Source organism: Lepus europaeus, chromosome 3, assembly GCF_033115175.1.
Source record: "Lepus europaeus isolate LE1 chromosome 3, mLepTim1.pri, whole genome shotgun sequence".
Classification (NCBI taxonomy): Eukaryota; Metazoa; Chordata; class Mammalia; order Lagomorpha; family Leporidae; genus Lepus; species Lepus europaeus.
Window position 1 is genome coordinate 114,783,085 of NC_084829.1, and position 26,474 is coordinate 114,809,558.

General features: G+C 41.5%; 3 protein-coding genes across 3 annotated transcripts in view; 2 read left to right on the top strand and 1 right to left on the bottom strand.

Annotated features, from left to right (window-relative positions):
• Positions 1-741, bottom strand: part of TRAPPC3L (trafficking protein particle complex subunit 3L) — a 45,208-nt gene extending 44,467 nt beyond the window's left edge. Inside the window, exon 1 of the mRNA XM_062186656.1 lies at positions 474-741. Coding sequence (XP_062042640.1) covers positions 474-515 — 42 coding nt within the window. The 5' untranslated portion in view covers positions 516-741. The remainder of the gene's footprint in view (positions 1-473) is intronic.
• Positions 742-10,062: 9,321 nt separating this feature from the next.
• On the top strand, positions 10,063-16,565 carry CALHM4 (calcium homeostasis modulator family member 4). The gene is made up of 2 exons (XM_062186655.1): positions 10,063-10,915; positions 15,785-16,565. The coding sequence occupies exons 1-2, from the start codon at positions 10,358-10,360 to the stop codon at positions 16,169-16,171; spliced, it is 945 nt and encodes a 314-aa protein (XP_062042639.1). The 5' UTR covers positions 10,063-10,357; the 3' UTR covers positions 16,172-16,565.
• Positions 16,566-25,706: 9,141 nt separating this feature from the next.
• Positions 25,707-26,474, top strand: part of RWDD1 (RWD domain containing 1) — a 34,058-nt gene continuing 33,290 nt past the window's right edge. Inside the window, exon 1 of the mRNA XM_062186657.1 lies at positions 25,707-25,885. Coding sequence (XP_062042641.1) covers positions 25,813-25,885 — 73 coding nt within the window. The 5' untranslated portion in view covers positions 25,707-25,812. The remainder of the gene's footprint in view (positions 25,886-26,474) is intronic.

The following is a 26,474-nucleotide window of genomic DNA, read 5'->3' on the forward strand; positions in this document are numbered from 1 at the left end:
AAGTTTTAAAAATGTCTCTGCACTTGGAATGTATGAGTGCTTACCAAAATTGAAATAATAAATACTTACATTTCAAGACAAAAAATATATTTTTAAAGGCAGTTTTTAATATTTAGTTGCTAGGTGATCTATTTCTATACAGATTTATCCATAATATGATATATATTACATTTATGTCATGAAATATGAAATACAAAAGACTGCTTAATTTTTTCATTTTTTCCTGTAAGAGACAAAAGGCTGACACTTTTCTAAACACCATTAGTCAGAAAAGCAGATCCTAAAATCAATCTGAGCTGATTTTCTGTTGCACTATGTAAGAGATAATGGTTACTAATCCTAGAGGTGTCATTTATGATTTCCTCCACTAAAATTCTTTGCTCCACTTAAAAATTCTACTTATAGTATCACCTTTCTAATAAGTCAGAAATCTTTGCAATTCACACACAAAAAACTCTTTATAAAGATCTTACTATTTTATGGTATTCTGGTCTTCTGTTTGTAGGACGAGACATAATTACTTGATAGATGAAGAAGGTGATGTTCAACTTCCGTTCTTCCGCCTGTGCCTTAGAGGTGTGTCGGTCTTTGTTCTGTTGTTTTGTTTGATTCCTCCTTGTGTTGAGACAAGATGCTGTTTCTGCACTGTTCTGCTTTTGCACTTGGCAGAACTGAAGAGGAAAAAAACATCATGAACAGAGATGTCTTGTAGCCACAGAACTTGCCACCAATCAAATAACTGCTTCACTTGTGAGGAGTAATTGTAATCTAGAGCCATAAAAGCTGGTAGTGTGAAGTCAGACCAGAAGTACCCAGACACTAAAAATTCTTTAGCTCAAGGGAGTTCAAGAGTGGTGTTTTGTTCTCATGCCAAGGCATTGTTGTAAAATCACAAACAGAAACATTTGCAATCCAAGATAGATCTAAATGTTAGCATTATTCAGTCTTGTATTGATTGAATTGGAGACAGAATCAGCAATCTATAGATACCAAATAATGAGTTCAAATCTGATCTACGACTTCAATGAGTAACAGATTTTCCCCAAAACATAGACCCCTCTCTCATATGATTACATTATTCAAATGTGTCTGATAAACATTTTTGCCCTTTTCATAATCATCAGTCAACAATTTTTAAAAAAAATTATTTATTTGAAAGACAGATTTACAGAGAAAGATAAAGACAGAAAGAAAGCAAGGGATTCCATCTGCTGATTCATTTCTCAAATGGCTACAATGACCAGAGCTGAGCTGATCCAAAGCCAGGATCAGCAGGGGCCCAAGGACTTGGGCCATCTTCCACTGCTTTCCCAGGCCATAACAGGGAGCTGGGTTGGAAGTGGAGCAGCCGAGACTTGAACCAGAGTCCGTATGGGATGCAGGCACTGCAGGCGATGACTTTACCTACCACCACACAGCACCGGCCCCAGCAGGCAGCAGCTTTAACACACTGCGCCATGGCGAAGGCCCATCAGTCAGCAATTTTAAGGAGTGGTCGAATGAGTGATATTTTGTAAGAACTGCTCAAAGTGGGTGCTGTGCTGTTTAAAATATATAAAGATTCTGAGAGACACAGAAAACCCTTAGCTTTCTTTTGACAGTTCCTCCTAAGATGTTAGATATTGAAGGCATTCCTATTTCGAAGTGTAGATATTTAAAGTTCAGACAAGAACTTCTTCCTTCTCAACAGCTGAAAGTTACAAAACAAAATCATTCCATACATAAAAGCACAATACTCTGTTTAGGAAAGTAGTTTCCTACCCCTTAGAGCTTGAATTAATTAGTCCTATTTGTTCTGGTAAATTCTTGCTCTAAAGTGATGGACTAGTGCATACTTTGAAAAGGAGTGTGGTGTAGTTGGAAGAACCTAGTAGAATTGGGAAGGCTCACGTTAAATTGCAGTTCTACTGATTACTGGCTATGTGGCCTTGGGCAAGCCATTTTATTGTTCTGTGGCTCAATTTCCACATCTGTAAGATAGCAATAATAAACCCACCTCACAGAATAATTGTGAGTATCAAAGAGAAAATGTGTGCTATAAAACACATTATAATGCAGTACATAAAAACTAATTAGGGGTGCATATTATGGCGCAATGGGTTAAGCCACCGCTTGAGACGCCCGCATCCCATGTAAGAGTGCTGGTTCCAGTACCAACTACTCTGCTTCTGATCCAGCTTCCTGGTAATGCTTTGTGGGAAGCAGCAGATAATGGCTCAAGTACTTGGGCTCCTGCCACCCACATGAGTTCCTGGCTTCAGCATGGCCCAGCTCTGGCTGTTACAGGCATTCAGCAAGTGAACCAGTGGATGGAAGATTTCTTTCTCTCTCTCTCACTACCATTCTACTTTTCAAGTGGTTGAAAGTAAATAAACACTTAAATAGAAACTACCTATTATAAATCATTTCTATAGGTGATTATGTTGAATGGAATTCTACAAAATTTAAGGCATTTCAATTATTGCCTATGTTCTGTGACTCCATGGTCTCAAGAAAATCAGTTTTGTGAAGTGTTCAGAGCTTTTTAGTAGCAGATTAGAAATGACTTATGTTTACATAAACTTTACAGTTTACAACATAGTTTTGATTCTCTTTATCTCATTTTAATGCAACTACAATCAGTGAAGCAGTCAGTACGATAATCATTGTCATATTACAGGAGAGGAATCTAAGAGTGGAGAAGTGAAGAATGTGCTCAGGGTTATCTGGAGTGTAGACAACAAAGAGGGATTTGAGCTGAATTTTCTGACTCTAAGTCAAAATTCTTATCTGTTCTGCACAGACTCTAATTATGTTAGAGCAAACTATTGTGTGTGTGGTTTTTTTTTAGATTTATTTATTTTACTTGAAAGTCACAGTTACACAGAGAGAGGAGAGGCAGAGAGAGAGAGAGAGAGAGAGAGAGAGAGAGGTCTTCCATCTGCTAGTTCACTCCCCAGATGGCCGCAATGGCCGGAGCTGCGCCGATCCGAAACTAGGAGCCGGGAGCTTCTTCCAGGTCTCCCACATGGGTGCAGGGGCCATCTTCTACTGCTTCCCCAGGCCACAGCAGAGAGCTGGATAAGAAGTGGAGCAACCGGGTCTCAAACTGGCGCCCCTATGGGATGTCGGTACCGCAGGCGGTGGCTTTACCTGCTGCGCCCCAGTGCCAGCCCCGTAGAGCAAACTATTCTATAAGCAGACTCACAAATGCTACTAAGCTGCGGTGACAGCATATTGTTGAGCCCATTTTGGGGCAGAGATCCTTGGGAAAAAGAAAAGTCCTTTGTTGGGGGTGAAGGGATACAGTACTGGAATTGATAATTTCACTGTACTCAAATGGCTGTGGTATGGTCACATTGAACCACTGAGAAAATACAGGGTATTGATTTTTTTTCAGATTTATTTATTTATTTGAGAGGCAGAGTTACAGAGGGAGAGACAGAGAGAGAGAGTTCTTCCACCCACTGCTTCACTCCTCAAATGGCCACAATGGCCAGGGGTACGCCAATCTGAACCCAGGAGCCAAGAGTTTCTTCTAGGTCTCCCATGTGGGCGTAGGGGCCCAAGCTCTTGGGCTATCTTCCACCAGTTTCTCAGGCCACCAGCAGGAGCTGGATTGGAAGTGGAGCAGCTAGGACTTGAACCGGAGCCCAAATGGGATGCAGGCAGAGGCTTAACCTACTATGCCACTGTGCCAGCCCCCAGGGTGAGGTTTATGCATACAAAAACAGCAGTTCTTTCTCCAAATTGACACATTCCGCATTCTTGCTAAGTGAACCTCTGGCTAGATCACAGCCCACAGGGAAGGTGTCTGCCAGGAGAAACTGGGCAGAGCACGGGCAGCACAAGCACACTGCAGTAACCGGAGCTGGGGATGCTGATTTGCTGGTTTTCATAAGAGAAATCTTTCCTGTTATTACTAAGAACTCTTTGGGCTGGCTAGGACTGAATTTGGAACCAGGGTTAAAAGAAAGACACATTATTTTTTATTTTTATTTATTTATTTATTTTGGACAGGCAGAGTGGACAGTGAGAGAGAGAGAGACAGAGAAAAAGGTCTTCCTTTTCCGTTGGTTCACCCCCTCAATGGCCACTGCGGCTGGTGCGCTGCGGCCGGCGCACCACACTGATCTGAAGCCAGGAGCCAGGTGCTTCCTCCTGGTCTCCCATGCAGGCGCAGGGCCCAAGCACTTGGGCCATCCTCCACTGCACTCCCGGGCCACAGCAGAGAGCTGGACTGGAAGAGGGGCAACCGGGACAGAATCCGGTGCCCCGACCAGGACTAGAACCCGGTGTGCCGGCGCAGCAGGCGGAGGAATAGCCTATTGAGCCACGGCGCCAGCCAAGACACATTTTTTTTTAAAAGATTTATTTAGTTATTTGAAAGAGTTACACACACACACACATACACACACAGAGAGACAGAGACAGAGACAGAGACAGAGAGAGGTCTTTGCACCAATCTGAAGCCAGGAGCTAGGAGATTCCTCCGGGTCTCCTACGTGGGTGCAGGGGCCCTAGGACCTGGGCCATCCTCCATTGCTTTCCCAGGCCATAGCAGAGAGCTGGATGGGAAGCGGAGCAGCAGGGTCTCGAACCGGCCCCCATATGGGATGCTGGCACTTCAGGCCAGGGCGGTAACCCACTGTGCCACAGCGCTGGCCCCAGAACGACACATTCTTAATCTTATCAAAATCACACTGCTGTCACCTAAGCCAAGTTAAATGAGCCACTGTTGTATGTTGGTCCTCTGGGAGGGACATGGGCAGCTGTATGGGGACTTGAGAAGTTGCTCACAGAGGGAGAGATCCACTGTTCCATTAGCTGTATGATCAGCCATTGAGACCATCCATAAACTATCAGAGAACATACCACAACATCTGGCTGAGGGACTTACAATCTTTTTTTTTTTTTTTTTTTTTTTGACAGGCAGAGTGGACAGTGAGAGAGAGAGAAGCAGAGAGAAAGGTCTTCCTTTGCTGTTGGTTCACCCTCCAATGGCTGCGGCGGCTGGTGCGCTGCGGCCGGCGCACCGTGCTGATCTGATGGCAGGAGCCAGGTGCTTATCCTGGTCTCCCATGGGGTGCAGGGCCCAAAGACTTGGGCCATCCTCCACTGCACTCCTGGGCCACAGCAGAGAGCTGGCCTTGAAGGGGGGCAACCGGGACAGAATCCGGTGCCCGACCGGGACTAGAACCTGGTGTGCCGGCGCCGCAAGGCGGAGGATTAACCTAGTGAGCCGCGGCGCCAGCCAAGGGACTTACAATCTTTTTACAACTTCTTTTCCTATGGAATGCCAGTTTTTGGTACTTATTTTAACTTTATTTCTTTATATAAAATTTCTTTACATTATCTGCTGCCTCCCACAAAGCATTATCAGGAAGCTGGATCAGAAGCAGAGTAGGCATGTTATTTGCTCTGCACTCTAAGACTCTAAGGAGAGTTTTAGTGTTCAGATGTGATTTTTCTTGTTCGTGTGCCAGCATTTATTCAATGGACAAGTTGGAAGGTCTCTGGTGAGTAGACATTTCTCAACCACGTGTTGGATAGAAAGGCAACAGTGAGCTATCTTTAACAAGAAGACCACTTGACTATAACCTATTATGATCTGAATATTTCTCCAAATTCATGTGCTTCAACTTAGTCCCCATTGTTACGGTATTAAGAGGTGGGTCTTTTGGAAAGTGATTATTAAGTCATGAGGGCTCTGTCCTCAAGGATGGATTAAAATCTTATAAAAGGGCTGGAGGGAACTAGCTTAGCGCTCTCTCTCTCTCTCTCTCTCTCTTTCCTCTCTTTTTGTTCTTTTGATCTTCCACCCTTCTACCACATGTGGCAGGCACAGCATTCATCTTCTCTTGCCCTGTGCCTTCCACCATGTGAGAACACAACAGGACACCAGCTTGGAAGCAGAGAGCAGCTCTCAGTGGGCACCCATTTGACACCTTGATTATGGACTCTCCACCTCCAGATGTCTAAGTAGTAAATTTCTGTTCTCTATAAATCACCGAATCTCATGCATTTTGTTATAGTAGTACTAATAGACTAAGGTAAAATCCAAGAGAAAATTACTTAGATGTAATCATGATAGTGGTGCACAAGTTATTCAATGGTGTTACTAATGAAATGATTAGTTCTTTCAAAAGTAAGCAATAATAAGAATTTAAAAATTTGCCATCATGAAATTCCCTTACAGCAAGAATTTGATACTCTAACAGTGACTTCTAATAAAGTAGCGCTCCACTGTTTCCTGCATCATTCCCTGAAAGAATGGTCTATAATTTCCTTCCCTACTTCCTACTTCCCATATCCTCTAATTAAATGGATTTTTCAGCATGAAATTATAAACATACGGAGGATGTGGCAATTAGTGCCAAGCCTTACTGAACCTGTTGCTATATATACTGTAGTATTTGTTTTAAGCAATAAAGCAGGATTCACACAGTGGAAATATCCTGTATCTTCCTTAACCCTTTCTTTTTCCCTCTTCAGTGATCACCACTACCCAGAATTAATAGTTATCATTCTTATGCATGTTTTAAAATGCTATGTATTGGCCGGCGCCGTGGCTCACTTAGCTAGTCCTCTGCCTGTGGTGCCGGCATCCCATGTGGGCACCAGGTTCTAGTCCCGGTTGCTCCTCTTCCAGGCCAGCTCTCTGCTGTGGCCCGGGAAGGCAGTGGAGGATGGCCCAAGTGCTTGGGCCCTGCACCCGCATGGGAGACCAGGAGGAAGCACCTGGCTCCTGGCTTGGGATTGGTGTAGCGCTCCAGCCATAGTGGCCATTTGGGGAGTGAACCAATGGAAGGAAGACCTTTCTCTCTGTTTCTCTCTCTCTCTCACTGTCTATAACTCTACCTGTCCAAAAAAAAAAAAAAATCACTCTGAAACAGATGACTGCCAAATACCTGAAATAAAGTCATTTGAAAATTTAAAAAAATGCTATGTATGCTAAAATCTGTAAAGAATATATAATACTATCTTGTATGTTTTAGAACTTCACATAATAGTATCTTAGTTATCCTGATATGATCATTGACATTTTATACATGTATTGAAAGTTCACACTATACTCTCTAAATTTGTACAATTACTGTTAATCAAAAAATTTTAATGCTTTAAAAATATGGTAATATTTAAAAAATTTAAAAAGCATCAGACTGCACATATCCTACAGCTTGAATTTTTCTCTGAAAATTTTGGTATTTATATCCATACCTGTCACTGAAGATCATTTATTTTCACAGATCTAGCAGGGATTGGAAAAATTCTTCTATAAAGTGTCAGATGAATATTTTAGGCTTTGGTGAGACTGTTCTCATTTAAAAAGTTCTTCCTAAAGTTTACTTAATTAATTCCTTATAAAAGTATGTTAGAAATCTTTCTGTATAATAATTTCTCTGTATAGCTTGATCTGGCTTTGCTTTACACATTTTTTTTTAAAACGCTATAATTTTCAGGACTTATTTATCCCAGCATATTTTATCTCAGTTACTGCTTAATCTTTTTTTAAAAGATTTATTTATTTACATGAAAATCAGAGTTACAGATTGGCAGAGGCAGAGAGAGAGAAAGAGGTCTTCCTTCTGCTGGTTTGCTCCCCAAATGTCTGCAATAGCCAGAGCTGCGCCAGTCTGAAGCCAGGAGCAAGAAGCTTCCTCCTGGTCTCCCGTGCAGGTGCAGGGATCCAAGCACTTGGACCATCTTTACTGATTTCCCAGGCCAAAGCAGAGAGCTGGATAAAAAATGGAGCAGCTGGGACTCTAACCGGCACCTATATGGGATGCCAGTACTACAGGATGTGGATTTACCTAGTATGCCACAGCACCACCCCCACTTTACACGTTTTAAAGCTGTATGTACAAATATGCTGGTAGATGACTGTCATATCTCTGTAGGGGTTGTTGCTCTGATTGTGATGGAGTGTTCCACATCCTCTCTTCAGACGTTCTGTGCCTCTAGTTGAGTCTTGCCTTCTGTTAGTACTATTGTTCCCAGTGAGCTATATTTCAATACATTTCTTTTCCAGTTCTATGTGTGGCATATTTTGAGGAGTGTCACTTGTAAGCAACATGACTATTTTTTAAATTACTTTGAAGGTGAATTTAATTCATTTCTGCTGTGGTGGTTAAAATCATGTGCCAGATCACCTGAGTCCTAATCTTTGCTCTTCCACTCACCTGTGCATGTCCCTGAGGAATTTCCTTATTTATCTACATCTCAGTCTTCTCAAGTATAAAAACTCTGAAAAGATAATTGGTTTTTCTTCAGATTGTATAAATATTTCACCTTTTACTGAAAACTCCAAATATATAATGTGAATAATTCTTCATAGGGTTATTGTGGGTATTAAATGATATAAAGTTCTTACAGTGCCCAGCTAGTAGCAATCATTTAGCATTTATTACTTAAAATATTTTGTTGTAATTATTAATAATATTAATTACCATTAACAAAATATAATATAATTTGCAATATTATGATCCTATATTATTATATTAATATTGGTTAAGAATATTATTTTTTCTCTATTTTTTAATAATTTGTACATTGTATTTCTCTTATTTTGTTTAAAATTTTTATGGCTTTATTAAGATGTAATTTATATACAGTTTGATGAGTTTCGACATAACTTTAAGACCACCAACAAATATAATTAACATTTCCATCTAACTGTGTGTTCTCAGATTCTGTATGTCTACTTGGCATCCATTAATTACCAGGTCAAATAATGGTCAAGTTGTTGGCATTTCCCCTATGATCTACAGCCCATACTTTGAAGCAACTCCTTACCTAACTCTCACATACCAAGCTAATATTTCCCCAGCTCTAAACCAACCCAGGCCACATTGCAGGCAAATAGGAATAGACCCTATGCCCCAAACAGCATAAGATTCTTTAAACAGTGCCAAGTCTCTCACCTGTCCTGCCTTGCCTTCTCCACAGAATCACCAGTAAAGGCTTTCTCCTCCTCCTGCCCCTGACCAAACCTGATGCTTTCCATGTAACCCTGTGTGTTGTGTTTGCCCTATTCTCTTGGGACATGTGATAAATTTTTCTTTCAGTGGTATTGGTTTCTCTGTGTTGTTCCCAGTCACTTCTGTAAATTGAAATCCTGTGAGTACACGTCGATACAACCCCTAGAAGTTTTCTCATATCTTTTTATAATCCTTCTTTTCTTGTCTTTCCTCTTTCACTGTCTAGACAAGTACTGGTTTATTTTCTGTCGGTATAGGTGAATTTGTTCTTCTAAAATTTTACATAAATAGAATCATTTTCCTGAATTCTTTCATTCAGAAAATTATTTTTAATTCATTCATATCAATACTTTATTTCTTTTATTTTACTGGATAGTATTCCATTATATGGATATGTCATAATTTGTTGATTAATTCATCAGTTGGACATTTAGTTTGCTTCTGGTTATTATAAAATTGTTGTGGATGTTCATATACATGTTTTCATGTGGACATATTCTTTCATTTTTCTTTTGTGATAAATGATCAAGAGAAAAGTGATTGTGTTTTATGGTAGGTATATGGTTAACTTCTAGGGGAAAAAACCACGATTTTCCAAAGTGGTTGTTTCATTTTACATTTCCACCACTAATATAAGAGAATTCTGTCTGCTTTGCACCCTTGCCAGCATTTGGTAGTTAATCTTTATTTTTAGTGGTTATGTAGCAATAATATAACAATATGTTATAATAATAAATATATTGCTTTAGTAGTACCTTTGAAATAAAATGGCTATTTTTAAAGATAATTAATTAAAAGGACTTTAAAATATTAGGTTTGCACTTATCATTACTTTATACTGCCACATCTATACTCAGGGTTCACTTTACCTAAGCTGCTGCTTCTCTTTTGGGAAATACTTTTGGGATCTTCTGAAAGAACCCATAGATTATGGACATTCAAAACAGTGCTAAATAGAAATGGCTCTAATATCTAATAAGTTCCATTATTCTCTATATTGTAGAGAATACAAGGGCAAGAATGTCTTTTCTGTTTCTAATGCTCTATTTGATGATGCTTAGTATTTTGTATCATACAAAACAGTATACAGAAAGATGTATGCAGTTTGCTTTGTAAGCAAGAAGTCCTCTTTTTATTGGGAAGAAACACTGAAGAAGACACCCCTGTCACTTATATCAGATGAATCTCTCAATTTCTTGTAGCTGTAATATGGATGCATTTATTAGTTCAGGATTCACAAGTACACAAGGAAAGATGCTAGAATCTTTTAAACATATAAGGATGTTGGGTCACTTGACACAACCAGTTCGACCAGTAAGATCCCATAAAATGGTTATAGCAGGTGGAGTGTATGATCAGAAAGGGCCACAAGCTGATCTGTGCCAGAGCTTGCTACAATGAGCCCAACTCTGAACGATATTGTGTCTTCTCTACAGAGAAGTGGGACATTTATCAATTCTTTAATTGTGGCTTTGACGATTGGTGGGCAACAACTGTTCTCCTCTTACACGTTCAGATGCCCCTGTCAGGTCGGGAAGAATTTCTATTACGGTTCAGCTTTCCTCATCTTTCCTGCCTTGATTCTTCTGATTGCTGGCTATGCTCTGAGAAGCCAAATGTGGACGATTACTACTGAATATTGCTGCAGCTGTGCCTCTTCACAACGGACAGTCACCCCCCTGGAGCGCAAGCTGGCCTGCCTTAGGTTCTTCAGCATCACTGGGAGGGCACTTATTGCTCCATTAACATGGCTGGCAGTGACCCTGCTGAGAGGTACCTACTATGAATGTGCAGCAAGTGAGTTTGTATCTGTGGACCAGTACCCAGTGTTTAATAACGTCACTGCCGGCAAACGAGAAGAGATGCTAGCTGGGTTTCCATGCTGCAAATCAGCTCCTTCTGATGTGACCCAAGTAAGAGATGAAGTGGTTCTTCTGCATAGATACCAATCACAGGTAAGTTTCTGATATTTTTTTCTGCTGTGCTATCCCATACTAAGTACGGTCACTAGAAACATTTGTGCTGCTTCTCATGTTGTCTGATTATAGAACATCAACTAGATACCATTCTTCCAAATGAGTTCTACAGGGTGACAAGAGTTAGGACATTGGGTTTGGGAGTCAAAAGACCAGGGTTTGAGTCTTGTTTTGCCACTTAGTAGCCTGCAAAACCTTGAGTAAGTTATGTAGCTTATCCATGTTTCACTTTTGTCAGCAATAAAATGGGATATTAATAGTACCAATCTCTTAAGTTTATTGTGAGGAATAAATGGGCAAATATATATAAAGTGCTTAGTACTTGGTCTAGAATCTCTATTTGAAAAATTAATTGTGCATAATAATTATTAATATAAGTATTACTATATTACTGTCACATATTGTTACAAATGTACTTACACATTCTTATGTACAAAATTCTATAAATTTATATAAAATTATATGAATTTAATTATGACTAAAAAAAAATACTCCAAAGGTGATCCTGAGCAGGTTTGTGTCAGAATGTGGTGTGGTATGGGGGAAATCTGGAATCTACCATGCTTACAGGTTAAATTTTGGAAGTGAAATTGTGTGTGTTTTCAGTAGGGTCAGAGCCATTGGCTTTCATCACCTTCTCCAAAAGATTTGAGGGAAAACATTTTCAAACCACTGCAATACAGTAAAAGCACATCATTTAAAAAAAGTACTTACTGCAGGGGCCAATGCCGTGGTGCACTAGGTTAATCCTCTGCCTGCAGTGCTGACATCCCATATGGGCCAGTTCTAGTCCCAGTTGCTCCTCTTCCAGTCCAGCTCTCTGCTGCGGCCCTGGGAGGGCAGTGAAGGATGGCCCAAGTGCTTGGGCCCTGCACCTGCATGGGAGACCAGGAGGAAGCACCTGGCTCCCGGCTTCGGATCGGTGCAGTTCCGGCCATAGTGGCCATTTGGGTAAGACCTTTGTCTCTGTCTCTTTCTCTCACTGTCTGTAACTCTATATGTAAAAAAAAAAAAAAAAAAAAAAAGCACTAAATTCTGGAGTCCACTCTACCTAATCCCTTCTTCCAGACTTAAAAAAAAAGTACTTACTGCAAAGACATATATAGTTTTTGACCTGTAGTCTTTAGTTATTAAAATTTAGATATCTGGTTGAAAAATTACTATCAAGACATAATATTGAAGGATGGTACTATGGCCCAATTTAATACATGTTTAAAATCTCTTTGGATATGCTTTTACTCAATTTTTAAATACCAGCTGTAAAGCTCAGGCAGAGGATCCATGTGAAGATATTAGAAAATTCAAAAATGTCAACAGAAAAATTATAACTTTCATATATGTTCTTTATAATGAAAACCTATGTAATATAAAATTATATGATTTTCTTTAGGACAAAATAAAATCTTAGTAAATTCTTATAAGGCTTATATGAAAAGACAGTCTTATAGTTCTGAGTACAATCACCACTAGATTTCTTGGTTTTGTGACTATATATACAGAGTTCTTTATCATTTATTATATAAATAGTCACATCTTAACTCTAACTCCCATAATATTGTCAGATATTATTAACTTCATTTTACAGAAGAGTAAATACAAACTCAGAGTTTATATAACTGGTATAAGTTCACAGAATATGTAGCTGATCAAGATACCTAAAGATCATTCCATTCTACCAGGCTGCCTTCTGCAACTAACTGGAACCTCAGTTTCATTTGAAGAATATACATAGTTTTCCAGTTGAGTTTTTCTGGGTTAATCACAAGCCCTATTAAGTTCACTTTTCTTCATTGCCCATGATCTATTTTAAAATACCTTCCTGACAGTAGTTTTACCCCAACTTCAATCTACCTTTTACAGACATGGCAAAAGTATTTTTCAATGCCATTTTGATGATGAGATCCCCTCCCCTCCTATACAATCCGTCCATGATTTCCTACCAACCTAAGCAAAACCGAAATTCCTTGGAATGACATACTAGGTCCTTTGATACCTGGCTTGACCACTTTTCCACCTGACTTCTATGATCATGATTCCAAATTTCTAGAAGTTCTTCCAATTTTTTTCATGCTCTTATGTATTTTCTTTTTAAAAAAAAATTTTTTTTTTTTTGACAGGCAGAATGGACAGTGAGAAAGAGAGAGACAGAGAGAAAGGTCTTCCTTTGCCGTTGGTTCACCCTCCAATGGCCGCCATGGCTGGTGCGCTGCGGCTGGTGCACTGCGCTGATCCGAAGGCAGGAGCCAGGTGCTTAACCTGGTCTCCCATGGGGTGCAGGGCCCAAGCACTTGGGCCATCCTCCACTGCACTCCCTGGCCACAGCAGAGAGCTGGCCTGGAAGAAGGGCAACTGGGACAGAATCTGGTGCCCCGATCGGGACTAGAACCCGGTGTGCCGGTGCCGCAGGCAGAGGATTAGCCTATTGAGCCACGGTGCCAGCGCTCTTATCTATTTTCTTCTTTTATTAGAACGCTCTTCAATTTCTTGCATCTGGTGAAAGGTTTTTTTTTAAATATTTATTTATTTATTTGAAAGTCAGATTACACAGAGAGAGAAGGAGAGGCATAGAGAGAGAGGTCCTCCATCTGCTGGTTAACTCTCCAATTGGCTGCAATGGCTGGAGCTGCACCGAACTGAAGCCAGGAGCCAGGGGCTTCTTCTGGGTCTCCCAGATGGGTACAGGGGCCCAACGACTTGGCCTATCTTCTACTGCTTTCCCAGGCCATAGCACAGAGGTGGATCAGAAGTGGAGCAGCCAGGACTAGAACCGGTGTCCATATGGGATGCTGGCACTGCAGGCGGTGGCTTTATCTGCTGTACCATAGTGTTGGCTTTGGAAGTTTTTAATAATATAAGTCTGAGCATCATTCTCATTCAGAAATATTCCCTGATACTTTCTCTTTAATGAATTCATTTCTTTTTTATTATGCTTCCTCAGATACTGTGTTTCCCTAAATCAAAAACTATCATGTGGTACCACATTTCTTAGCTAATGTTCTTTTACTTCCATTTTCAGGCTTAAAGATGATGGTAAAAACCAATCCCCATCTGAGTCCTCATTACCATGCACCATGTACTACCCATGGTGAGAGATCAACCTGAAACTCAATAAATGATAGTTGATGGACATCTACGATGGCCGTTGTTCCACTGTGTTGGCCTCTATTAAGCTAAAATTATGATAAACATCACTTTGCATGTTTTAGTGTCCACAGAGCACAACTGTCTCACTACACACTGATAACGCCAGGCTAGCTGGTGAATCACAAGATGCAGAAGAGGCTTATACTACCCAAACAGGCTACACACTGTTGGCTTCCCTAAATGTGTGTGACTTGCCTCTCATTTTACATAACATCTGCTGAAAATGGAAGAAATAATAATTAAAACAAAAAATGGATTATAAGAATAGGAAAGTCATTTACATCAATTTTTTTTAAAGATTTATTTATTTGAAAGGCATGGTTGCAGAGAGGCAGTGAGAGAGAGAGAGAGGTCTTCCATCCACTGCTTCACTCCCGAAATGGCCACAATGGCTGGAGCTGTGCTGATCCGAAGCCAGGAGCCAGGAGCTTCTTCTGGGTCTCCCACGCTGGTGCAGTGGCCCAAGGACTTGAGCCATTCTCTGCTGCTTTCCCAGGCCATAGCAGAGAGCTGCATCAGAAGAGGAGCCGCCGAGTCTCGAACTGGCGCCCATATATCATGGCGGCATTCCAGGCAGCAGCTTTACCAGCTATGCCACAACACTGGTCCCTTACATTAGTTTGAAAAGGCATTCATTGGGGTTGGTGCTGTGCTGTAGTGGGTAAAGCCACTGCCTGCAGTGTCGGCATCTCATGTGGGTGCTGGTTCTAGTCCCAGCTGCTTCACTTCTGATCCAGCTCTCTGCTATGGCCTGGGAAAGCAGTAGAAGATGGCCCAAGTCCTTGGGCCCCCTGCACCCACGTGGGAGACCAGGAAGAAGCTCCTGGCTCCTGGCTTCAGATTGGCATAGCTCTGGCTGTTGCCACCAACTGGGGAGTGAATCAGCCGATGGAAGACCTCTCTCTCTGCCTCTCCTTCTCTCTCTGTGTAACTCTGACTTTCAAATAAATAAATCTTCTATAAAAAATAAAAGGCATTACACTACATAGTTTCAAATAAAAATGATTTCATTTTCCTTTCAAAGGAAAATGAACTTCAAAACTGGCCAGCAAATGACTATTTGAGGAGAAAAGTAAATGAAAAGGAAAACAAGGAGGTACTACTTGTCACACTGACTATAACATCAGTACTACATTTAGAGACATGGGTCTGCTCACTGACTTTCTCCATTGGTTGCAAGATAAGAGGAAAGAGCAACTCAGGAAAAAATACCAATGAATATTTACTGGTACATCATTGAAGATACCACAGAAGGCTACCACTATTATCTATCATATCATCATTTCTTCCACCATCATTATCAAATATTTATTAAACCTCCAAAGAATGCATGGGCCTGTACCTGATGGCTGAGAGTACCATAGAGTCATAAGCAAAGAAAATTGTTTATATATCTTATGCAAGGTTAATTGGTGGGTTACAGCATCTGTCATTCAAGAACAAAATACTTAGATCCATTCCAATGTAACTGGCCAAATTTCTTTGTGATGCAAAGACCAAGTTGAAATATCTGAGCCTATACCTTCCAGTAGACCTGTTTCTACAAAAGTGATCAGAATTTTACTAATATATTAAAATATGGACAAATAAACTTGTTACCTACATTTTAAGTCTTAGTTTTGTTGGAACTTCTCCAAACATGGGTGTTTCCCAAATATTTGCTATATTGATGCTTTCTGTTTTCTTTCTAATCATTATGTGAAGCTGCTCGGCTGGATTTTGATCACCTTGACATTCATCGCTGTCCTTATCTCTCGCTGTTTGATGAGGTGCTGCTCGCCCCTCACCTCTCTGCAGCATTGCTACTGGACGAACCATCTCCAAAATGAGAGAGAGCTCTTTGAAGAAGCTGCAAAGCAGCACTCCCGGCTCCTCATCTCGCAGCGCATAGAGAAACTGTTTGGCTTTGCTCCTGGGAGTGAAGATGTCAAACATGTCCGCATTCCTTCATGTCAGGACTGGAGAGAGATTTCAGCACCCAGTTTTCTAGGCATGGGTGATGACTTACAAGGCCACTATAGCATCCTTGGAGATAGGGTCGTTGAGGAGAACGAGGAAGACCGGTCAGGGGGTATTGAATTAAAGCCTTGATTATAAAGCACATCTCACAATTCAGGTTGCTTAACATATTTGATTTTACAATGATGGGGTTTCAATGTAATCTCTTCATCTTTTCTCCTTCTTTGATATTTGTTACACAGCTCCATCCAAAATGCTACTTCCAAAATCAACTTATCTGATAATTGTCCCAATCTCTCCCTCTTTGAAATTTCACTGATTGTCTGGTAATGACTACAATGTCATACTGGCCTAAGAAAAAACAACTGAGAATTTGAAGTCTTATTGACATTTGTATCTTGGTTCTTTTACTTAGTAGATATGTTAGAATTAATATTTCTGGGTGCCATTTTGTCATCTGTACATAGTAGCTACCTCGTAGAGCTGTTGTGAGGATTAACGTGATAACACAAACTAAGTGTTCAGCCCAGTGCCTTTCATAAGTTCTATTAAAATCACTTTATCTCTTCCTCTTTGTGTTCGGTGTCTTCCATCATTTTTTTTTCTCTTTGTAATTCTGATTATCTCTATTTGTACCTCCACATAATACCCAAGAACATTTAAGTTTGTTTCTTTTGGAAGAAAAAAAAAATCACTGAATTTGATTCTGAGTTTTCTCTAAAGACATTCATCTCAATTCCACTTTTAAAAGATTGTTAATGAACTGATCTTTTTTCAAATGTACACTAAATCTATACTCAGTGTTAATGTGGCATTACAGAAGGACATTAAAGGCAAAACAGAAGTGTGTTATTGAAGGCAACCAAAATCATAGTTTCAGTCTGGTATAAATGAGCTGTGTGATTATGGAAGGGCACATCCACTTGGTTCTATAAGTTCTCCTCCAGCTCTAAAATTTCATGGCTCTATTTATCTGAGAATTTTAGAAATTCCTTTCTACAGGGAAATAGTAGTTAAATGAATACCTTACATCAAGCTCAGAATTAGTTTACTAGTTTTCAGGAACTATACCACAGTAAAGACTCCTCAATAAGATTTCAATTTATAGCAAAATCAAAGAACGTACAAAGCTTTGTAGTACATAATCCAAGAAGAAGATTAATAGTTGTTTATACCCGGACACCAGGCAACTTTGTTTCTATTAGTTTCTGAAACCCTTTTTATATCACATTCTTTCAAACTGACATATACAGGTTATGTTTGGAGCCAACTGAACATGATCTTCCACTGTAGCTTTCTGGCCAAGGATTTTAAGTATTCCTTGGCTCTCCTACATGTTTTCAAAGTACTTGATAGCATCCATGTGAACATTTAAAGGGTGGTACACATCCTTGTGATGTGTGTTATACAGTGTATATTACACATTTCACATCAAATACATTGAATTCGTTTTTTGTCTATTCTTTTATTACACAGGCAGTTAGACAAAACTTTTTCATTTAGAACATGTCATTTCCTCCCCTTTATGTTTAATGGATTTATGTAATTATACAACATATAATTAAAATCAATTATGTGCTGATACTATCTTATATTTTGCTACCAAATGCTTTTGGCTACCACATCAAATTTTGTGGCTTGGCAAATAGAGACTTGCATATTTCTTGAGTTTAATTTTGTCAGTTCCTTCATTTCCCCTCTACAATCTAAGTTGCCTCTTTCCCAAGGGAGAAAGAAAAACCCAAGGTCAAGATGCATTCCTTTTTGTTTACAGAATCACTTATATTCTGTCATCCTCTTTTTCTGTTCTCAGTCTTGACTCTCATTAACAAACACCCATGATATGTGATTGTAATAATAACTAACAATATGATTTTACTATGTGTTTTCATTCTCTGGTTCATAGTACAGAAGGAAATCACATTGACTGACCCTTCAGTTTGAAGTGGCATACCCAACCCAAGACCTTTTGAATGCAGGACTAGGTGGCTACTTGCCACCTAGAAAATATAATGTATAGAGATAAAACCTTAGTTTATAAATAAAGTCTACCAAAATGTAGTACTGGTCAACAAAGAACAGATCTTGGAAGGCAGAGGAAAGTAGACAGCTCTGCACCTGGTTTCTTGTGCTGAGGTGTTGTGAATCCATAAATATGACCCCTCTATTGAAAAGTAATGGATGGTATCTCCAGGGAAGCAAAATATATTACCTCTGACCTGAATTATTTTCCCATACTAACCACCGAAGACAATTTTTAATCTCAGTAAAACAGGTTTTAAGAAAATAGTTTGGCTTCCTCTGCTGCCACCCACTGGCCCAGACAGGTATCTGCAGACCCATCTGTAGAAGGGGGCGATAGTTACCAACAGTAAAAACAATATGGAGCTAACTATACTCTACCTACTTTCTTTTTATTTATTTATTTATTTTTATTTTTTGACAGGCAGAGTGGACAGTGAGAGAGAGAGAGAGAGAGAGAGAGAGAGAGAAAGGTCTTCCTTTGCCGTTGGTTCACCCTCCAATGGCTGCTGTGGCCAGCACACTGCGGCCGGTGCACTGCACTGATCTGAAGCCAGGAGCCAGGTGCTTATCCTAGTCTCCCAGGGGGTGCAGGGTCCAAGCACTTGGACCATCCTCCACTGCACTCCCTGGCCACAGCAGAGAGCTGGCCTGGAAGAGGGGCAACAGGGACAGAATCCAGTGCCCCGACCGGGACTAGAACCTGGTGTGCCGGCACCACTAGGTGGAGGATTAGCCTGTTGAGCCACGGCGTCGGCCTCTAGCTACTTTCAACAAACTGAAAAATAAAGTCACAAATTAAAAAATAATTTTCTGAAATGGTATTAAATAATGTAGGGAATGTGAAAAATTCTGTAAAGTTCTAGGCCTATGAAATATTTTCCTATTTATATAATCATATTGTTAGATAAATGATGAATCATGAGTTGTATTGGAATATAAGCCTATCTAACATTGATGAAGCAAGTTCCTCCATTTTTTTTGTGAAGTAATTGAGACAGAGAATCAAGCAATGTGCCAAAGGTCACTTACACATAAGTTATGAAGTTTGAATCCAGCACTGGAATGACTTCTGAGCCTGCACTACATGTCTCTGTGCTAGACTATAGCAATAGAGGCAGCTTACCAACCTTCCAGGGCCTTATAGGTGTTAGAGGGGTTCTCCTCATATTCCTGTCAATGGATAACTGGAACTCTGACAAGGAGGTGCCTTATCACATGAGTCCCACTGTCCACCTGAAATGTACCTGCATACATAAGGGCCCATTTTCAAGGCATAGTGCTTCTTAGCAAACCAACTTTTCTCACTGGGGCATAATTTTTGGACCCAATCTACCCAAGAACTGATTTCATTAGCCACAGACTAACTGCAAGCCTGCTTTGGAGTTTCAAGTGTTCTCTTCATTATGCAGGGCACAGGCAAGATACTGCTATAAATTGTGAGTCTGTTTTTGGTGGACCATAGTTATGAAGGGCCAACACAGGGATAAGGAAAACACATTCACTAACTGTTCATCTTGTACAAACCCGTGTCTTGATGTATCTTGAGAAAGCTCCAATCCACCATTGTGAGCTTTGAAGATAGAGGAAATAACAAGCTGAGGAATAAGCCCATACCCTAGAAACTAGAAAAGGCAAGGAAATGGACTCTCTCTAAAAGCCCAAGGAGGTGCACAGCCCTGCTGACACCTTTATTGCCCATGGAACAGTAAGAACTATACTCAGGAATTTCAGAAAGTTCTAGGAAGCATGAAATTAAACGATACTTTTATTTTATTGCAAGATTTTTAAAAATCCATGGAATTTTTTTCATAATATGTGTTCTCTCTGAGCTTTCTGAGGATCCCTTGCATACTGTTCTTAGAGTTATAAAACTATGATAAACTTGCATGATTATGTCACTAAATTTGTGGTCATTTCTTACAGAGACAATAGGACATTAATAAATATACCAATACAAATCATGAGCTCATGAACCTGTAAGCTTGTCAGTAATATACTTTGGATTAAGACCTTTTCAAGGTCACTTCTAGCACAACATCATGTGATTCTATATGTGCTATGCTCTTCCCTAAGCAAAATTTTTGCTCTAGCAAAATAAATCTATAAGATAGTATTTTATAAACAAAACGTAGTGTGTTTCAATTTTTAAAATGTATTGAGGGGATTGAGGGGCTGGCGCTGTGGCTCACTTGGCTAATCCTCCACCTGCGGCGCCGACACCCTGGGTTCTAGTCCCAGTTGGGGCACCGGATTCTGTCCTGGTTGCTCCTCTTCCAGCCCAGCTCTCTGCTGTGGCCTGGGAGTGCAGTGGAGGATGGCCCAAGTGCTTGGGTTCTGCACCTGCATAGGAGATCAGGAGGAAGCACCTGGCTCCTGGCTTCAGATCGGCGCAGCACGCTGGCCGTAGTGGCCATTTGGGAGTGACCCAACAGAAGGAAGACCTCTCTTTCTCTCACTGTCTAACTCTGCCTGTCAAAAAAAAAAAAAAGTGTATTGAGGTGCAGAAAGAATAGCTAAATATAAACTTTCTTATAGCTGTTTCTTTTTAGGCTACAAATAAAATACTTGAATACATTTTTCTTGTTTAGTTGCTAGCTAGTAGCATCAATAACTATATACTATAAACTGTTTCTTCTTTTAAGATTTATCTATTTGAAAGGCAGAGTAACAGAGAGAGTGGGAGAGACACACAGAAGAGTTCTTGATCCTATGGTTCACTCCCTGAATGGCCACAAGGTCAGGGCTGGGCCAGGCCAAAGCCAGGAACCTGGAACTCCATCTGGGTTTCCCACATGGGTGCAGGGGCTCGAGCATTCAGGTCATCTTCTATTGCTTTCCCAGGCCCATTATCAGGGAGCTAGATCAGAAGCAGAGCAGCTGGGACTCAAATAGGCACTCATATGGGATGCTGGAGTCATAGGCAGCAGGTTAATCCACTGCACAACACCGATGTAGATATTTTTCAGCATTTAAAATGTGGAAAAGCAAATGTCAAAACAAACAAAATAGGAAACTGGATTTATGTGTGCTTTACTAATTTATAGATTTCATAAATTCAGAGTAGTAGGCCTATTAGATAAACTTATGCTTGTCATTCTTTCACCTTAAGGTGATTTTAATTTTATAAAGATACCTACAAAATAGTACGTTTAGTCCAATGATAATGTGGCAGAGCTTATGAGGTCTGATGAGAAAGGTTTACATTTTGTAGGGAAGATAAAAACAAACGCAAAAACCACCTAAGCTATTATTGGCAGAGCTAGAATAATAATTTAGTGTGTAATTCCATACTGTCCCCATTGGAGTGCCTGGCATTTTGAGCTCCTTCTCAGATACTTTCTGGGAAGTGCAGGGGTGGGGCATTTCTTCCCTTCCAAAGCTCTCTGATGGTCTTCCCCCAGCCTGGGTGCCCCAATTAGAGCTGCCAACTCCCATATATATAGCTCCAGAGCTGGAGGGTCCTTATTAGAGTACCGTGGAAGCCAGAATTATATTATTCCAATGGAAATCACAGAGCCATGATATTGTGTATAATAACAGTGTTGCTATTTTTTAAATGATGGTGAGAGGTACAAAATTAAACAGGAATAGTGCATTTGACAACAAAGAACATAAAGAGATGATTCTTAACTTGAATGTGAAGAAAGACTGCAGGAACCTTACAGAGAATCTTTATGCACACTGATTAACAATAAGCAAATGTATAACTATTTTATTCTTTATTCTAAATCTTTTTATTACACTTACATGGACCTAGGATTTTTTAAAAGGCATTCTTAATGAAGTAAAATAGTTCATTTAGAAATGACCTCACAAAAAATATTTGCCATTGGAATCATACATATCTTAGGAGAAGCTCTGACTTAACCCTTTACCATATTTTCCCAAAGTGGTGACTTACATTTTAACTTTTTATTTTAATTCTCATATTCATTTCCCTCCATATATTTTAAGTCATTTATACTGCATTTCACTAACCCTATCCTTTTCCAAACCTCTCTTGCTCCTTCATTTTCTCTTTCGTCCCCAACCAGTTCCTTTTATTCTAAAGCAGAGGCTGGAGACAGACAGACAACAAGATGGAGAAAAGAAAGTCAAAGGGAAGATCAAAATGGACAAAATGGGAGAAAAGGAACATGTACACACTGTTGTCTGCTCACTTCATACTTTGTCCTTAAATGCAAGATAATATTAGAAATGTCCCCTTTTAAAATTCGTGTTGGCCTTCCTTTGTTTTTGCTCAGAATTGAGGACTCACTTGTTATATGATTCAACATTAATATCAAGGCCTTTAGAGTAGCAACTCTACTCATGGAAATATTCCTCTGGCTCTAACACCTTGGGTCAGAGAAATTAACTGCTAACTTTAAAGTCTAGTTCCATAAAACTGTTTCCAATATAAGCGTGATCTTGAAGAACCACAGGCTTTTATATCTGGAAACGATCTCAGAGATCATTTTTACACAATTTCTCGATTATATAGATGGGAAAGCTGGGACCCAGAAAAGTTGTTACTCAAACCTATATTGTAAATTAATTGCAAAACAGACCTACAACCTTCTATTAAAAATCTCTAATCCAGTACTTTTACATTCATTCATTCAGCAAGTGAGTATTTTCTAGGTACCTATTCTGCTTTAGGGATTAATCATCTAAGCTAAAATACAACTGTGACAATGATCCTTGCCCTCACAGCACTTAAATTCTACAAGAGGGAGAGATAGTATACACATAACTAATTCTAGTATAATGCTACAGTGGAAAAATAGGCTAGGGTAAAGGGGATGGGGAGTACTGAGAATTATTTGTAATTCTAAATTTTAAATAGGGTTGTGTAGCTTCATTGAAAAAGTGACATCTGAGGAAAGTCTTGAAGGATATGAGGAACGAACCATGTGAGTATGGTAAGAGCATTCTAGGTAGAGGGGACAGCCTATGCAAAGATCTTAGGAGGAGAATTTGCTTTGCATTTTTGAGGAATGGGAAAGACAGTGTGGCTGGAGCAAAGAACAGGCATCAGAGAGGGAGAGAGAATGTCAGACAGGGAACAGGAGCTGCAGGTCCTGAGGGTTAGGAGCCAGATTCTACAGGGCCTGTATTGTAAAGACATGGGCCTCTCATCTGAGATTGGAGTTGGGAGGGGAGGAATTATGAGCAAAGGAATGACAAGATCAGATTTACATAGTAACAGGATCACTTCCATTGCTGCTTTGCGTCAGCATAGATAGCCAGAAAAGGGTACAAATGAGGTGTTAAACCAGAAGATATTAGGGCAGACGTTCAGCCTGGAGGTTAAAACTCTGGTTAAGATACCAGTGTCTCATATCAGAGTACCTGAGTTCCATACCCAGCTCTGGCTCCTGACTCCAGCTTCCTACTAATGCACACCCTGAGAGGCAGTGCTGATGGCTCAAGTAAATGGACTTCTTCCACTCATGTGGGAGACCTGGATTGAGTTCCTGGCTCCTGGCTTCAGCTGCAGCTGGGGGCCTTGCAGGCATTTGAGGAGTGAACCAGCAGATGGGAGCTCTGTCTTCTCACCTCTCAAATAAATAGAAAAGGCAAATTAAAAAGATGCCCAGGGGCCGGAGCTGTGGCTCAGTAGGTTAAGCCTCCTACTTGCGGCACTACTAGCATCCTGAGTCTCGGCTGCTACACTTCTGATCCAGAACCCTGCTGATGGCCTGGGAAAGCAGTGGAAGATGGCCCAAATGCTTGGGCCCCTGAAGCCACATGGGAGACCTGGGAGAAGCTCCTGACTCCTAGCTTTGGATTGGCCCAGCTCCACCATTATGACCATTTGGAGAGTGAACCAGAGGATGAACCTCTCTACCTCTCTCTGTCTCTGCCTTTCTGACTGTAAGTCTGCCTCTCAAATAAATAAATCTTAAAAAAAAAAAAAATTCTCAGATGGTGCTACTGAAATTCACCACCTAAATGCTCTCTTTTTTTACAACCTATATCAAATCCTAACAGCTCTCTCTTCAAAATATATTCAGAATTCGATGACTACCTCACTACTATTATTGCTGCTCCAGTCCACATCACCATTCTTTTGCACAAGTTATTGCTATAATTAGTCTCTACACTTTCAGATTCTGTCTCCCTTAAGTAAATTTTCATCACAATAACCAGTGTTGTCCCAAAAGTATGAAAATAGGGTCAGATTATCACTCTTTTGTTTCAGCATTACAGTGATCTGATGTAAAACAAAGGGATGCTGGAGTCACAGGCAGCTGCTTAATCCTCTATGTCACAACACCGGCCCCCAGAGCTTTCATGATTAAGGAGCTTCTTATTCGAAAAGTGTTTCTCATATTAAATGAGTGAAACCAGCTTTAACACAGAAAACAAATTTTTTTTTTAACATCATAATGTAATAAACACAGGTTCCTTTATTATAAACAAAAGTACAAACCTAAAAAGTTTAAAAAATGTTCATCTGGGGCCTGCATTGTGGTGTAGCAGGTATAGCCACTTCCTGCATCACTGGGATCCTATATAGGCACTGTTTGGAGATCTGGCTGGTCCACATCCGATCCAGCGATCCAGCTCGCTGTTACTGCACCTGGGAAAGCAGCAGCAGATGGCCCAAGTGCTTAGGCCCTTGCATCCACGTGGGAGACCCAGAGAAGCGCCTAGCTTTGATCTGGCCCATTGCTGGTTGCTGTGGCCATTTGGGGGGTGAACCAGTGGATGGAAGATTTCTGTCTTTCGCCCTCTCTCTGTAACTCTTTCAAGTAAATAAATCTTTAAAAAAAATTAGTCTAAAACGTATTGCTTATTTAGCCACGTTCTTAGCGTTTGCCATTATGGTTCTCTGACAATCTTTCAACGAACAGATGACAGACGTAAATACTTTATTTTCGCATGTGTCTTAAATGTATACATTTTGTGTGTGCATCTACTTTGTATGTTATTTACATTGTTTGTTCTGAGAAGTGATTATCGCCAAGTCCAAGGTACCGAACGCATATCAAAATTTACTGACATTACATCTCCTTCACGGGCTCCCAGAAATAATCAGACATTTTTAGGTCTACGTTCAGCGGCGCTGACTTCACATCAGGCAGGCTGAAGACCTCGGGCCCAGCGGCAGCTTTCTCCACGTAGCCCAGGGGCCGACCCTCCGGACTCGCCCGGCGCGGACGCACAGCTCGGCTTGGCAGACCCTACACCGGCCCCCGCCGCTCGCCCAGCTCCCGTGGGCTGTCGGGCAACACGCAGTCCAAGAAAAGCCCCAACACACGCGAACCCCACCACCAGCCGACACCACAGGGCTCCTCGCCCACGACTCCCCACTCGGGCCCCAGCGCCACCGCCCCGCCCAGGCGCGCGAGGCCGGCCGCCAGCCCGGACGCCTCGAGCGAGGACGCCGGGCTCAGGGGCTTTTCCAGCTCCGGTCCTACCACACCCAGGAGCCGGCCCTGGCTGTTCCTGGCGAATGCCTGACCGGAAGGTCCACAGTCCCAGCAAATCCCGAGCTGACGGGAGGCAGGCGGCAAAGCGGGGCCCTTCCGGAGTAGGCAGATCAAATCGAACGCCGATTGAGGGAGCAAACGGAGGCCGGCTCTGGGCGGGTAGCTCGGCTGGCGCGGCCTGGCTGTGGGCCCCAGGCCTCCCAGGCGGGGGCTCTGCGCCTGCGCTCGCCCGGCTGCCGCCTGCTCTCCCTGCTCGGCCGCGCTCTCGCCTGCAGCGCGCCGCCTGGGTGTTTGCGAGATCCATGGGCGGCCGCCGCGAGAGCCAGGATGACAGATTACGGCGAGGAACAGCGTAACGAGCTGGAGGCCCTGGAATCCATCTACCCTGACTCCTTCACAGGTGACTTTGGCGGCCGGGATCCCGAGGTGGAGTGAGGGCGGGCAGCCCTGGGCCTCCCGGGCTGGGGTGGAGAAGGGGACGGCGAGGCGGTGCGGTCGCCTCGCCCGCCGCTCTCTCCAAGTTCTTCAGTTATCAGTAACTCAACGACTGTTTGGCCCTCCGCGTTGGTTCCCTGCAGTGTGAAAGTCCGGGTGACACGGGGGAGGGTCCGCAGGGTGTCAGGCCTGGATTTGAGTCCCGAACACTTGCGTTGTTGTGTAACCCTCGGCAACCTCAGATTTGGTGGAATACACGAAAAGACGGTGCCCCTGGATCAGTTTTCCAGGCACCGCAAGGGTGTTCGTTTCCACGTAGTCCCCTGTATTGAAGTAGGCGCTGTTTTTCATGCGATGGTGTTTTAAAGTTTGTGCGCGCGCTTCGCAGTTCCCCAGAATCAATTTTGGGAATCGCGTGGTCCCTGAAGTCTGTCGGTTTTCCGTTTTTTAAAAAATAGATTTTCTAGCATTCTGCAGAGTGCCTGTTGAGTGGTGTGGCCCACATTTCAGTTCCACTGTGGATTCATCCGTTGGTAACCTGGAAGGGAGAGTAG

Bases quoted from the DNA above. Each gene is read 5' to 3' on its own strand.
- CALHM4 (XM_062186655.1), top strand. From the start codon at position 10,358: ATGAGCCCAACTCTGAACGATATTGTGTCTTCTCTACAGAGAAGTGGG. The intron at 10,916-15,784 runs GTAAGTTTCTGA...CATTATGTGAAG, and splicing joins TGCATAGATACCAATCACAG to CTGCTCGGCTGGATTTTGAT.